At 58.2% G+C, this 13,543-nt stretch overlaps 1 protein-coding gene across 1 annotated transcript; it reads left to right on the top strand.

Annotated features, from left to right (window-relative positions):
- Positions 1–3,646: 3,646 nt before the first annotated feature.
- On the top strand, positions 3,647–13,462 carry IL4I1 (interleukin 4 induced 1; the record flags this gene model as incomplete). Its single annotated transcript, XM_079908371.1, has 7 exons — positions 3,647–3,725; positions 7,525–7,763; positions 8,452–8,564; positions 9,177–9,378; positions 11,453–11,521; positions 11,867–12,003; positions 12,431–13,462. The coding sequence occupies 7 exons, from the start codon at positions 3,647–3,649 to the stop codon at positions 13,356–13,358; spliced, it is 1,767 nt and encodes a 588-aa protein (XP_079764497.1). The 3' UTR covers positions 13,359–13,462.
- Positions 13,463–13,543: the final 81 nt, after the last annotated feature.

The following is a 13,543-nucleotide window of genomic DNA, read 5'->3' as shown; positions in this document are numbered from 1 at the left end:
CCCTGGCCCCTGTAGGCGCTAGTGATGCCGAGCGCTCAGATCTTGCTCCTGGTTCAGGGCGTTGGAAGTCTGCCCTCCAGCCTCCCTCAGCCTGTGCCACACTAAGCCGTGTTTTGGCTAAGGAGGGCCCAAGGACACTGGACATGTATGGGCCAGTTTCCCAAAGTCATGATCATGAGTCATTTCCTCAGGCCATCTTGGGCTTCTAAGAACCACTGTCCCATCCCAGCAGAAGCCATGGAAGAGGGAGGGGAACGAGCTAGAGGAGGGAGACCCCGGCAACCCCAGTTGCTTCTCTCCGAAGGCTCCGGCCCCTGCAACAGTGGCCCTTTGTGCCATCTGTGAGCCGTGACTTCATCCGGGACCCGTATCTGACTCCCTCACCTAAGCTGAGGAGAGATAGGGAGGCCTTGAGTCCCCTTAGAAAGTAGGAAGTAGTGTTTTACCTACATGTATTCATTCAGCATCCATCTTTGGAGCACCTACTACCTACCAGATCCTGATCTAGCATTGGGGTTTCAAAAATGGAACGACAGGGCTTCCCTGGTGGCACAGTGGTTGAGAGTCCGCCTGCCGATGCAGGGGACACGGGTTCGTGCCCCGGTCTGGGAGGATCCCACATGCCACGGAGCGGCTGGGCCCGTGAGCCATGGCCGCTGAGCCTGCGCGTCCAGAGCCTGTGCTCCGCAACGGGAGAGGCCACAACAGTGAGAGGCCCGCATACTGCCAAAAAAAAAAAAAAAGGAACAATAATTCTCTGCGCATGAGGTCACTGGCAGCGGCCACACAATCTCGATAAGAAAAAAAAATTCCTTGAGCTTGCATTTCCAATGCATATACCTGTTACTTTGCATATTAAACATTAGTGGAGCTTAATTGCTTTCTTATAGTTGTATTTTTTTAAATAAAAACAAATTGAAGTTCTAATATTTTCCTCCCACACCCCAAGGGATCTCGGCACCCCACTTTGAAGAACACAAGCGATTATAATAATTCGACACAACAGCTGTGCCAGAGTGGGGGCTCCCGTGCTTGGGCACCATGGGGGGAATGGCTCCAGTGTCTTCCTGGGGGAGCCAGGGGCGTTCCCAAGATTGCAATAGGGTCAGCAGCTGACTGGGTACCACCCTGCGGATGCTGGCTTCATTGTAATTGCAGTTTCCCTTTCTAGGAAGAAAACAGATGCATTTCCTTGTCAGTCCAGACAAATGGCCTCTCCTTAAGTTCCTCTTCATTAATTAACATGAAGACAAGCGTGGTGGCTAAATTCGCAGTCAGAGGCTTTTAAAGGTGAATCTCCCTCAGTAAGCTGTTACGGTATTTCTTCTCCCTGTTTAGGGGTAAGAGTGGCGACTGTGGGGTTATGGTTACGGCTCGCTTTTCATCTCCAAGACACCCTCAAACAACTGCCTCCGTTATGGCCCGGCCCTTTCCCCAGGATGATGCCCCTGCCTCATCTGGCACAGGTGGGGATCAAAGAGTCAGATGTTGGGGCTTCCCTGGTGGCGCAGTGGTTGAGAGTCCGCCTGCCGATCCAGGGGACACGGGTTCGTGCCCCAGTCCGGGAAGATCCCACATGCCGTGGAGCGGCTGGGCCGGTGAGCCATGGCCACTGAGCCTGCATGTCCGGAGCCTGTGCTCCGCAACAGGAGAGGCCACAACAGTGAGAGGCCCGCGTACCTCAAAAAAAAAAAAAAAAGAGTCAGATGTTTGAAACAACCAGAGATTTCCAGAGGTCGAGCAGCCTTGATCTCCAAAGGGAAGTTGAAACAAATGAGTCTCAAGCAGTGGTGTGCTGGTAGCAGTCAGCCCTCCAGGGTCAGGGAAAGCCCTGACCGATAGCATATGCCCATTCCCATGGTGTAAATTCTCCCACTATGGCTGATTTCAAGCCACCAAGATGAAGTCACCAAACACAAATTTGGGAAATTGACACACACTGTGTAGATGCGACTAATTCACCTCAAGAGTATATATGTAATAGTAAAAGATAATCAGATAATTAAGGGATGAATTTTGAGTAAATAAAATTAATTGTAAATATTTTAATAATGGCTCGCAAAGCAAAACCAAAAAAGAGATCCGAAAATTAAATGGTCGGCTCTCGTGAATAGGTGTGAGCCAGCTCCAGCACACCACTGCTCCCAGGGTTTTCAATCGACCTCAAAATTGCCTTGGTGCTTTAAAAGTCTGCCCTCAGACCAGCAGCTCTCTGCAGAACTTCCCAGGAACAAAATCCCTCACTCTCAGAAGTCAGGTCTGCTTGTGGACACCAGCCAACCCCCAGCCAGACATAACTGTCCTGAGCCGCCCCTGGGCCTCTCCCACAGCCCTCACACACCTTGGCACTGGTCACTTCACACTCCAGAGACCCACCTGGGCGCTACCCACACCTTACCTCCAGACACCATCCTGGTTCAACCCCATGACCTGCTGAGATTTCCCCGAGGCAGAGCCCAGGTGTGCTGCTCTGCTAGGCTCAGGCCTAGCCTGGGGCTATGGGGCCACATCAGACCCCACCCTGGGTTATAAGAACATAGACCCCCAAATCCACTGAACTGAAAGTGACACTTCCTGTCAAAGATACTCAGTATCACTCAGGTGCAGTGTGGGCTCTGTGAATGTTGATTCAAACCAACTGTTAAAAGAAAAAAAAGTTTTGATGGGACTTCTCTGGTGGTCCAGTGGTTGAGACTACGTGCTACCAGTGCAGGGGACACAGGTTCGATCCCTGGTCGGGGAACTAAGATCCTGCATGCCGCATGGCGTGGCCCAAAGAAAAGAAAAACACGTTTTGAGATAATCAGGGAAGTGTAAGCATTGATTTAATATCATTTTTAAATATGATAATGGTATTGGAGTTTTATTTTTGAAAAGGCAAATAAGTTCTTATCTTTTTTTAATTAATTTTTATTGGAGTATAGTTGATTTACAATGTTGTGTTATTTTCTGCTATACAGCAAAGTGAATCAGTTTTACATATACATAAATCCACTCTTTTAGATTCTATTCACATATGTCATTACAGAGTACTGAGTTCCCTGGGCCATACAGTAGGTCCTTATTAGTTATCTATTTTATATATAGCAATGTATATATGTCAGTCCCAAACTCCCAATTTATCCCTCCCACCAAGTTCTGTTCTTTTAGCGCAGAAGTTGGCAAACTGTGACCCCACTTCCCGTTTTTGTAAGTAAAGTTTTACTGGAACACAGCCACACCCATCCATTTACGTGCTGTGACTGCTAGGAGGACAGAGTTGAGTAGGCGAGGTGGAGACCACGTGGCCCCAAAAGTCTCAGATGTTTATAGAAAAAATTTGTCAACTTCTGTCTTACAGAAACATCCTCAAGTATTCACCTACAAAAATGATAATATGTCTGGGGTTTGCTGTAAAATAATCAGCGGGGGACGGAGAAAGTGTAAATGAAACAAGATAGGCTATGAGGCGATGAATGCACCTGGCTTCATCATCCTAGTCTGTTTTTATATATGTTTGAAATTTTCCGTAATAAAAAACTTTCGAGAAGGGGGCATCTGCGCTCCACAGCCTCCCAACTGCTCTGATCCCACACCAGGACCCTGGCATCTCTGGTCTAACAAGGGAATCAGGACAGAGCCAGCACTACTCAGCCTGGTTTCACATATGCCCAACGATGACTTCTGTCCCGGGCTAACCAGAAAGGCCATGGGCGCTGAGAGAGCCCGCCAGAGCCAGCCATGCTGTGAGTGCCCCCCCATCAGAGCCCTGGGGTTCTGGAAACTGGGGAAGGAGGAGCAAGGGGGCTCTGAGGGAAGGGGGCCCCTGTCTAGGGGTCAGGCCAGGGATCAGGGCCTCAAGTAGGTCTGTCCTCTGCCCTCTGCACCCCTCCCCATCCAGGTCTGGACCCCCGACTTCTGTCTGGGGCCCTTGGCATCCCCTGGGTAGGCCCTGCCCTCCTCTGAGACTCGGGGAAAGTTTTAATACTGACCACTCAGGGTCTTTGGACTGACTCAGAGGAAAGAATATATATAAGGCACTAGTCCTGTCTGTTGCCCATCTCTGTGGCCACCATCACTAGTAGCTGCCCTGAGGGGCCACAGAGGGCCCCCCGGGGGGGGCGGGAGCGGGGCCAGGTCTCTGGCTGCTTCGGATGTGACCTAACCCCGTTAGAACTGTCATTGTGGTTCTAGAAGCCAGCCAAATAAGGTAGGGTTTTCTCCCTAGAGACAATTTTTACCTGAAAGGGTTGAAAAAGCCCCAGGTCTTTCCCACCATCTGCCGCCACCCTCAGTTCTCACTGTGTGTCCTGTGTCTCCTACTCACAAGCTTAGGAAACCTAACCTAATCCAAACCACTCTTTGACCCTAATTCATACCCTAATACCGTAAATTCAGCCCTAACACCAATCTCTGATTTTATCAGGAATGAGTCTGGAAGATCCAGTCATTTCTACCAAAGCAACCCCCAAATTACTCATAATCTCTTGACCCCAAAACAACCTTTGGTGTACGGCCTTCCAGCATGTCTCTTCCTGCCAACTGGACTGTGGACCGTATCTGGCCGCTCTTGGGTGTTCCACCCAGCATCAACCAAACCCTAAGCTGGGGCGATTCTGCCTCCCCCTCCTCTGGGAATGGTTGGCGATGTCTAGAGACATTTGTAGCTGTTAAGCCTGGAGGGGCAAGCGCTACTGGCATCTAGTGGGTAGAGGCCAGTGATGCTACTCAACGTCCTACAATGCACAGGACCTTCCTCACAAAAACGGTCCCAACTGCATAGCACCGACACGGAGAGCCCCTACCCGGGCCCCATCCCCGGTCCATGGGCCTGAGCTAACCAAGTGTTAGCCATCCTGGAGCCGGGCTGCTGGGATCAAACACAGGTTCTGCCCCTTAGCTGGTGCCTGATCTGGGCCCCAGTTTTCTCCACTGTAAAATGGGGACAGCTCAACCCACCCTGTCAGAGTTGTCACTGGAGTCAATGAAGTAGAACGTGTAGCGTGTCGGGCACGCGGTACTCAGCAGGACCCACCGTCACCTTATCAGCATCCAGGAGGCCGAGCAGGCCTTGCCCTCGTAGCCTCCGAGAGTCCTGCTCGCCTCCCCACCTGACTCCTTGCATGGGGTCTCTGGGGTAAGGCTGCACGCCTTCCACAGAGTCCAGGGGGTGAACTGGGGGTGCGCCCGGAGCCGGGGGGACTGTGAACAGAGACCCTGTGCAGGAGAGACCAGGGGGTCAACCCAGGGACCCCAGGAGGGCCCCCCTAGATGCTCTGCGGACCAACACTCCTTGCCCAGACATGCCCTGGGAGCCCCTTGGCTCTGCTGCCTCCATCCCTTTCTGCTTCCATGTTCTTGCTGCTCCCTTTCTCTGTGTGGGACATTGCCATGAGGCCGTAGAGCAGAGGGGCCTCTGGGAAGGGGACGGGGTGGGGGCAGGGACCTGGGATCAGGTGGACTCCCAGCTCTGCTGTTTCCCACTGTGGGACCCCGGGCAAGTGCCTTCCCCGCCGCGGGCCAGGCTCCCCTCCCTCACAAGGTGTGTAAGGTCCTGACGCGATGGCACGCCAACCCTCTACGTCATTGTGAATAAAGCAGGCGGGGTCTGCGATGGGAAGGCCTGCCAGCTCTGAGGCCTGTGCAAGTCCTGGGGTCCGCCCCTGCCCAGCCCCTGGCCACCTCTGAGCCTCAGATTCCTCCTCTACCCAGGGCAGAGCTCTGAGCGCAGGCCACCTCAGAGAGCGGCAACCCTCTCGCTGCTGGTTTTTGCTGACTCGCGCCCTTGGCTTTCTCTTAGTGTCCAGCTCACTGATTGTGTTTCCTTCTTGGCCACCGCCTTCCCACCCACATCAGATGTTTTCTGACTCACTGGTATGCACCCCCTCCAACCCCGTACCTCCATCAAACCACATCCCTCTTTGATTTACTGTTTGGATTTTCCCAACTGGTTGCTGCAGAGCACCTGCTGCCCTCTGGCTTTCCTTCTTACCACTCGCCTGGTGCTCTCTCCTCCAACCCCCAGAAAAATCCCCAAGATTGCCTCTGCCCACCCCCTTCAAGGGACCCACCATAGGTCCCCTTGGCTGAAGTCCCGAAGCCATGAGCCCCGCAGGGGCTCCTTGGAGCCGGGTCACCCTGTTCCCACTGCCTGCCCCTCGCCCCTGAGGAGAAAAGGGCCCACGGACAGTGGGTGGCGATGGCCAAAGCCAGGGAGAGAGACAGAAGCACTCGACGCTTTCTCCGAGGTGCCCCCCGCCGAAGCCCTAGCCTGAGCCGAGCGTCACAGTGGTTCTCAGCGCAGGGGGGACGGGCTCCTTGTGCAGGGCTGGGGTTGAGGGGGCCTTCACTGAATCCCTCTAGCACCCCCCGCGGCGGCAGCAGCTGGCATTTCCTAAGAAGCAGCTTCTAGTACTGACCCGGCTGCTGTTCCCAGGGCCCCGACCTGGATTCACTGCCTACTCCCACCAGCACAGGAGCGGCCCCCACCTTGACAGATGACACCGGAGCCAAAGAGAGGGGAAGGCCTGCTCCAAGTCCCCCCTGGCAGGTGCCAGACTCAGGACCCAGGCAGGCTGGCCCAGAGCTCGTGCCACCGACCACGAGCTGCTGCCTGTGAGTCCCCTGCTGTGCCCGTTTCACTGAGCTCAGAGCGGCCATGTGGCGGGGGCCAGCGAGGGCCCTCCAGAGCACAGGGACGGCTGACACAGAGAAGGACTCAGAGGCTGTCGCAGGGCACACGCAGTCCCAAGGCCAGAGGCCGCCTCTCCCCCTGCTCTGAGAATGAAAGAGGCAGAGAGGGCAGAGAAGAGGGCAGACACAGGGGCCCTGCGATCAGATCAGGGGGACCAAGGGCTCGGGCAGGCCAGACTGATTTGCTTCCTCCCAACCCCTTCCCCCGCTGCCGCGCCCCCTCCAGCCTCAACTAGACTCTGAGCATCTGACCCGCCCCCAAGGAAAGGAGTTTCATTTCCCACAGCTCGATTTCCCAAGAGGGAGGGGAGGGCGGGGTTCGGCTCAGTTTAAGGGGCGAGACGGGGGACTCGGCAGACAGGCGGAGGGGACAGAGGAGAGAGGAGGTGCTAATGCCTGCGGAGGCCGAGGTAGCGAGGAGGCTGCAGAGAGACTGGGCCCCACAGAAACAGATGGGGAGACAGGGCTGAGCAGGGCAGATAAGGGAGAAACAGGGAGACCCAGAGGAGGTGAGAGAAAGGCGGGACAGAGAAGAGAGACAGGAGAGGAGGGCAGACAGGTGAGCAGAGACCAGGAGCCGGCTAGCCCGGGAACAGGGGACACACACGTGTAGAGAGACCAGGGCCATAGTGGGGAGGGCTGAGGTGGGCGCGGGGCAGCCCACAGTGGGCCAGGCTGGGGGGGACACAGGCTCCTGTCACAGTGGCCCTGCTTCCCCTCCAACCCAGACAACATCTCCCCCAGAGAGACATGGACTCCTTGGGTAAGTAAGCAGCGGAGGGAGCAGAAGCCGCTTTTCTCTCCCCACATACCCGCTGAGCTGCCCGCTGACCCTGTCCTTCTTCCCCCCAGCCTGGCGCCTCCTCGCCCTGGTCCCCATCCTCCTCAGCCTGGCGGCCTCCCTGGACTGGCAAACTGCCCAGAGCCGCGACCCCTTCGAGAAATGTATGCGAGACCCCGACTATGAGCAGCTGCTCAGAGTCCTGACCTTGGGCCTCAATCGGACCTCGAAGCCCCAGAGGGTGACTGTGGTTGGTGCAGGCGTGGCTGGGTTGTTGGCCGCCAAGGTGCTCAGCGATGCTGGACACAAGGTGAGAAGTGCTGCTTGCTGTCTACCTTGAGTCTTTCCTGCTGCGGCTGGGAGTCCCGGGTACAGGGACCTGGCCACGTCCCTGTTGAGGGGTGGGGGTGATGGGAGGCGGAGAGAGGGAGCTATGCTTTCCTTGTGGTCAGGGGAGCGAGGCCTGGAACCCTCTGCTCTAACATGAAACCCAGAGGGAACATGTGTCTGTGCTGAGGGCTTTGACTTTCCCTGCCCCACTCTCATCCTGGAGGAAAGTCCCTTGAAACCTCTTCCAACTTCCTGGGGGGAATTTGTGTTGGTGGAGATGGAAACTCCGCACAAGGGGGAGTGCCCCCTGAAGTCTAACCACTGTCCCTCCCACTAAAATCCAAGAATGAGTATGGGCCAGGCCAGTGGCTTCAGTACACAGAAGAAATCTCCCCACTCCCTGAGCTGGGAAGTCCCTCTGAAATCTGGCCAGCGGCCTTCCTGCTGCAGTCTGGAAATTGTCACATTGTACATGTTCACTATGACTTTCCGTTCTCCCACCAGCCCCTCCCACCTCCCCATAAAAAAAAAGATCCTTCTTTCATCTCCATCCGTGCTGCTGTGGGGATGGAAGATTGGGTGGGTGTGGGGTGGGGGCTGCGACAGGGTGGAGATGGGGAGTCAGTGGGAGGAGCTAAAGCACCTGCTTGCTGCCCATCGTCCCTCAGGTCACCATCCTGGAGGCAGACAACAGGATCGGGGGCCGAATCTTCACCTACCGGGACCGGAAGACCGGCTGGATTGGGGAGCTGGGAGCCATGCGCATGCCCAGCTCACACAGGTGGGGCCTGACCTGGGGGCCAGGCAGGCGCAGGGCCACCCCAGCCCCTACCTCTGAGCCCAGTCTCAACCAGATTCCCAACTCAATCACTGCTCCAGTGCCAGCACGAACCTCAACTCTGACCCCAAACCTGGCGCCCCAGTAAAGTCAGGCCTAGACCCAACCTCCAGCTCTGTCCTTTTCCTGACTGACACTTCCGGGCCTCCCGGCTCCAGCCCCACCACTGAACCCCTGAAGTGCTCAGGCCACTGCGTCCAGCCCTTCCAGACCCCCAGCTCTATCTTCCCCGACCCTGGTCCTTTCCCCATCCCCAGCTCCCACCCCCATCCAACACAGCTCTGTCCCCATTCCTACTTGATCCCCAGTGAAAGCCACCTCCCCCTCCAAACCCAGTCCTGAAGTGCGCCGCCCTCAGCCTTCCAGCCTTGTTCCCCTTTCATTCCTGTCCCTGGCACTGAGGACCCCCAGTCTAGCCCGGCTCCAGCCTCATGCCCAGCCCCAAGCCCCGTCCCCAGCTGCCCCACCCACCCCCTTCCTTTCTCCAAGCCCCACTGGGGAGAGGGGCCCTCACCTCCCCCGCCCGACCCTCACCAGCGGCTCCCACTCCCTCAGGATCCTCCATGCGCTCTGCAAGAGCCTGGGACTCAATCTGACCAAATTCACCCAGTACGACGAGAACACGTGGACAGAGGTGCATGAGGTGAAGCTGCGGAACTACGTGGTGGAGAAGATGCCTGAGAAGCTGGGCTACAAGCTGCATCCCAAGGAGAAGGGCCACTCGCCCGAAGAAATCTACCAGATGGCTCTCAACAGGGTAGGCGCGTCCGCGAGCCCTGCAGCCCTGTCCCCCTGCCCCTGTCGTCCACGCTGTGGTGTCCCATGCCCTTTCCTCCTCCTGGCCTAGCTTTCCTTTTCCCATTCCTTCTGGTTTCCCATCACTGGCTCTTCCATCTTTAGTTTCCCCATAAGGCCTGATGATCCCCATCTCCCATCCCCTTCTCACTCACACACTGGCCAGAACAACCTCACCTTTCTACACCTTTGGGGTTTTTTTGGTTTGTTTTGGTTTTTTTTAGGCTGCGTCATTCGGCCCATGGGATGTGGGATCTTAGTTCCCCGACTAGGGATTGAATCCATGCCCCCTGCATTGGGAGCTCAGAGTCTTAACCACTGGACCGCCAGGGAAGTCCCGCTACACCTTTGGTTTAAACTATGATCTGTGGGCTTGTTTTCCAAGTCTATCTCCTGAGACCCAGACCTATGTCTGTCTCCCCCTGGCCATCCCCCAGGACCCTCCAGCTCCCACTGAGCTCGGCGGCAGCTTCCCTGAACCCACTCGGATTCCTGGGTTCCCCATCTCACAACAGTGCCATCATCACCACCCCCAGTCACGAAGCAGAGCTCCAGGGGCCATCCTCGCTTCCTGCCTTCCCTGTCAGGCCCCAGCTCCATCCGTCCTGCCCTCAACTGCCTCACACTGTTCCTACCTCTCTGTCCCCCCAGCTCCAGCCCCAGCTCAGGCCTGGACCTCTCCCTGCAGCCTCACCCTGGCCCACCCTGCTCACAGCCCCCTGTGCTCCCTAGCACCTCAGCCTCAGTTTGAAGCCCTGAGCAGTCTGGTCTCTCCCACTCCTTTAGCCCCATCTTCTCTCCAAGAAATTTTTATTGCCCACCCCAAACTCTCATGGTGGCCCAAACACCTTCAGCTCTGTACTCCTTCGTTTGCACTATGCTTGTCCACCGTCCCACACCCATGCCACTGACCCTGCCTGGAAGGCCTTTTCCTTTTCCCACCCAGGGAACCCTTTTCATCCCTCAAGAACCAGCTCCAGTGTCCCCTCCTCCAGGCAGCCTTCCCTGATGCCCTCAGGGAGGAGCCAGCCTAAGCCTCCTATGGGAGCTCCTAATTGTCCATCTCCTCTCGTGGACCAGGGTGGGCACTTAGTCCAGGCCATTTCTGTGCCCTGGCAGTGCCCAGTTTAAGGAGCCTAGGGAAATGTGAGGGGAAGGGTGAGTGAGTGAGTGAGTGAGTGAGTGAGTGAGTGAGTGAAGGGACACCTCCTTTGGGGAGTTCCCTGGCCACAAGAGAGAAGCCAGGTGGACAAAGGAGAGGGCTGAAAACAGAGGGCAGCGAGGCTTCCGGGAGGGGATGAGGCTTGAACAAAGTGGTGAATGATGACCAGTTGGGTGCCCGGCAAAGATGAGGGGGGTGAGCAAGTGCAGGGGCGTGGAGGTGGGGGAGACCCGAGGGTGGTCTGAGCACTGGACACTGTGCTGTAGACCTGAAGCTGCCCTAAAAGATGGTGACCGAGGGGCTGGCAGGGGCCTTGAACGGCAGGCTGAGGGCTGGAACTCTGCAGCTCCAGGCACTGGGGAGCCACAGAAGGCCGTGGGCAGGCAAGGCGCCGCGAACAAACCCCCGTGAGCAGTCATGCCCTGTCAGGGCTGATGGGTGGGTGGCAGAAGGGACTCCACTTCCGTCTGCGCCCACAAAGATCCAGGCGACAGATAATTACCGTCCATAAGGACACAGCGCTGACTGAGACAAATAATTACTGTCCATAAGGACACAGCGCATGGAGCGCACAGGCTGGGACAGAGGCAGACAAAATAACACCCAACCAGGATGAGTGTGACATTGTCCGGTGGACCGAACGCCCGGGGAATGAGGGGTAGCAATGACTCAGGAGGACTTCCCAGGGTGGTGACATAGTTGCGGTGGAGGGCAAGGCTGAGGGCCGAGCACGGGCAACATCCTGGCAGCTTGAACAAGAGAGGTAAATGGCTGGCCGTGGGCAGGAGCAGGAAGAGAAGCCAGGTTTGGACCCCAGGTGGGGCCTCCCCGGTCCTGTCCCCACAGCTCAGCGCCACTGCTTGTCCCTCCACAGGCCATCGAAGATCTCAGGACACTGGGCTGCAGAAAGGCAATGATGAAGTTTGAAAGGCACACGCTCCTGGTGAGTGAGGGCCTCGGTGTCGCTGTCTGAGAAACGACGACAAGGAGGGTGTCCATGGGGCCTTGGGCGGGGAGTCAGAAGGCAGGAAACTGGGACCCCGGGCCTGCCACCTCCTCCCTGCCTGACGGGGCTGGACACGCCCCTCTTGGGGCTTCGGTTTCCCTCATCTGTCCCAAGGTGGGGGGGGGGGCCGTATCGCTGAGGTCCAGGGAACCGCACTAAGCACGGCTGTGTCACTGAACTAAGTAAGAGGCTCCGCAGGGAGCGGCCCCGTGGGAGGGGGTACGGAGCCGGCAGGTGCAGCCTGCCTGGGCCCTGACCTGGGTGGGCCACGCCATCCCCCAGGAATACCTCCTCGGGGAGGGGAACCTGAGCCAGCCTGCCGTTCGGCTCCTGGGAGACGTGATGTCCAAGGACGGCTTCTTCTATCTCAACTTCGCCGAGGCCCTGCGGGCTCACAGCTGCCTCAGCGACCGGCTCCGGTGAGGCGGCGGGCTGGACAGACGCCGGAGGGGGCGGGGGGGGGCGGAGGGCGATGGGGCGAGTACGGAGTGGGCGGGGCTGGCGGGGTGGGCGCGGCCTGTAGATATGGGGGCAGGGGCCCAGGGGGCGGAGAGAGGCGCGCTGGGTCCCGCCACACTCGCCCCCGCATCCCGGTTCCTCCAGGGGAAGAAAGGTACCTGGCGAGTGGCGTGGCCCTGAGGGGACGAGGCGTGGTTCCCGGGTCACACCGCTCAGCTCCCGGGCCTCGGGGGGCCATCGGGGACTGACGAGGGCTGGGTAGATGAAGGGGTGGGATTAGAGGCAAGCGGCAAGTGAGAACTGGAGCGGGGAGCGGGGAGTGTCTGGGGAGGGGCCGCTGCGGAGATGCAGGGCCCGAGAGCCCGTCACGCACCCGCCCCGCCGCAGGTACAGCCGTATCGCGGGCGGCTGGGACCTGTTGCCGCGCGCGCTGCTGAGCTCGCTGTCGGGGCCTGTGCTGCTGCACACGCCCGTCGTGGCGATTAAGCAGGGGACGCACGAGGTGAGCGTGTACTTCGAGCCCTCGCGCCGGGCCCGGAATCAGAAGTCCTTGACGGCCGACGTGGTGCTGCTGACGGTGAGCGGGCCCGCGCTGCAGCGCATCACCTTCACGCCGCCGCTGACGCTCAAGTGGCAGGAGGCAGTGCGCGCGCTGCATTACATGCCGGCCACCAAGGTGTTCCTGAGCTTCCGCCGGCCCTTCTGGCACGACGAGCATATCGAAGGCGGCCACTCGAACACCGACCGACCGTCGCGCGTGATATTCTATCCGCCGCCTGGCGAGGGCGCGCTGCTGCTCGCCTCGTACACGTGGTCGGACGCGGCTGCCACGTTCGCTGGCCTGAGCCTGTCCGAAGCCCTGCGCTTGGCGCTCGACGACGTGGCGGCGCTTCACGGGCCCATCGTGTACCGGCTCTGGGACGGCAGCGGCATCGTCAAGCGCTGGGCGGAGGACCCGCACAGCCAGGGCGGCTTCGTGGTGCAGCCCCCGATGCTCTGGCGAACCGACAAGGACGAGGATCAGGAGTACGATTGGGCGGTCCCCCACGGCCGCATTTACTTCGCCGGCGAGCACACGGCCTACCCGCACGGCTGGGTGGAGACGGCCGTCAAGTCGGCACTGCGGGCCGCGGTCTTGATCAACGGCCGGACCAGCAGCTGGAACGACCCCCGGACCATCAACAGCATGGGGCATGTGCACGTGGCGCCCGCCCACCACCACCCGCGCAGCCTCGAAAGGGGGCGGGGCACCCACTCTCCAGCCTTACATGCCGTCACCGCTCCGCACACGACCCAAAAGACGACCGAATATTAAAGTATTTTTGGAAACAGCAGTGTGGTCCCGCCCCCTCCCTGGCTCAGTCGCTTCCCCAATTTGCAGGAGCAAAACCATTAGCCCTCGCGGTAGAAGGGGCTGCGCCTATCCTGGAGCCCCAGAAGCTGTCCTACTTCTTCCTGGGCCGCGGGCTCCGTTTGGGGGAGTAGGAGGTACAGGATGGA

This window comes from Stenella coeruleoalba (assembly GCF_951394435.1).
Source record: "Stenella coeruleoalba genome assembly, chromosome: 20".
NCBI lineage: Eukaryota > Metazoa > Chordata > Mammalia > Artiodactyla > Delphinidae > Stenella > Stenella coeruleoalba.
Note: the sequence above shows the minus strand (reverse complement) of the source record. Positions and strands in the feature narration are given on the sequence as shown.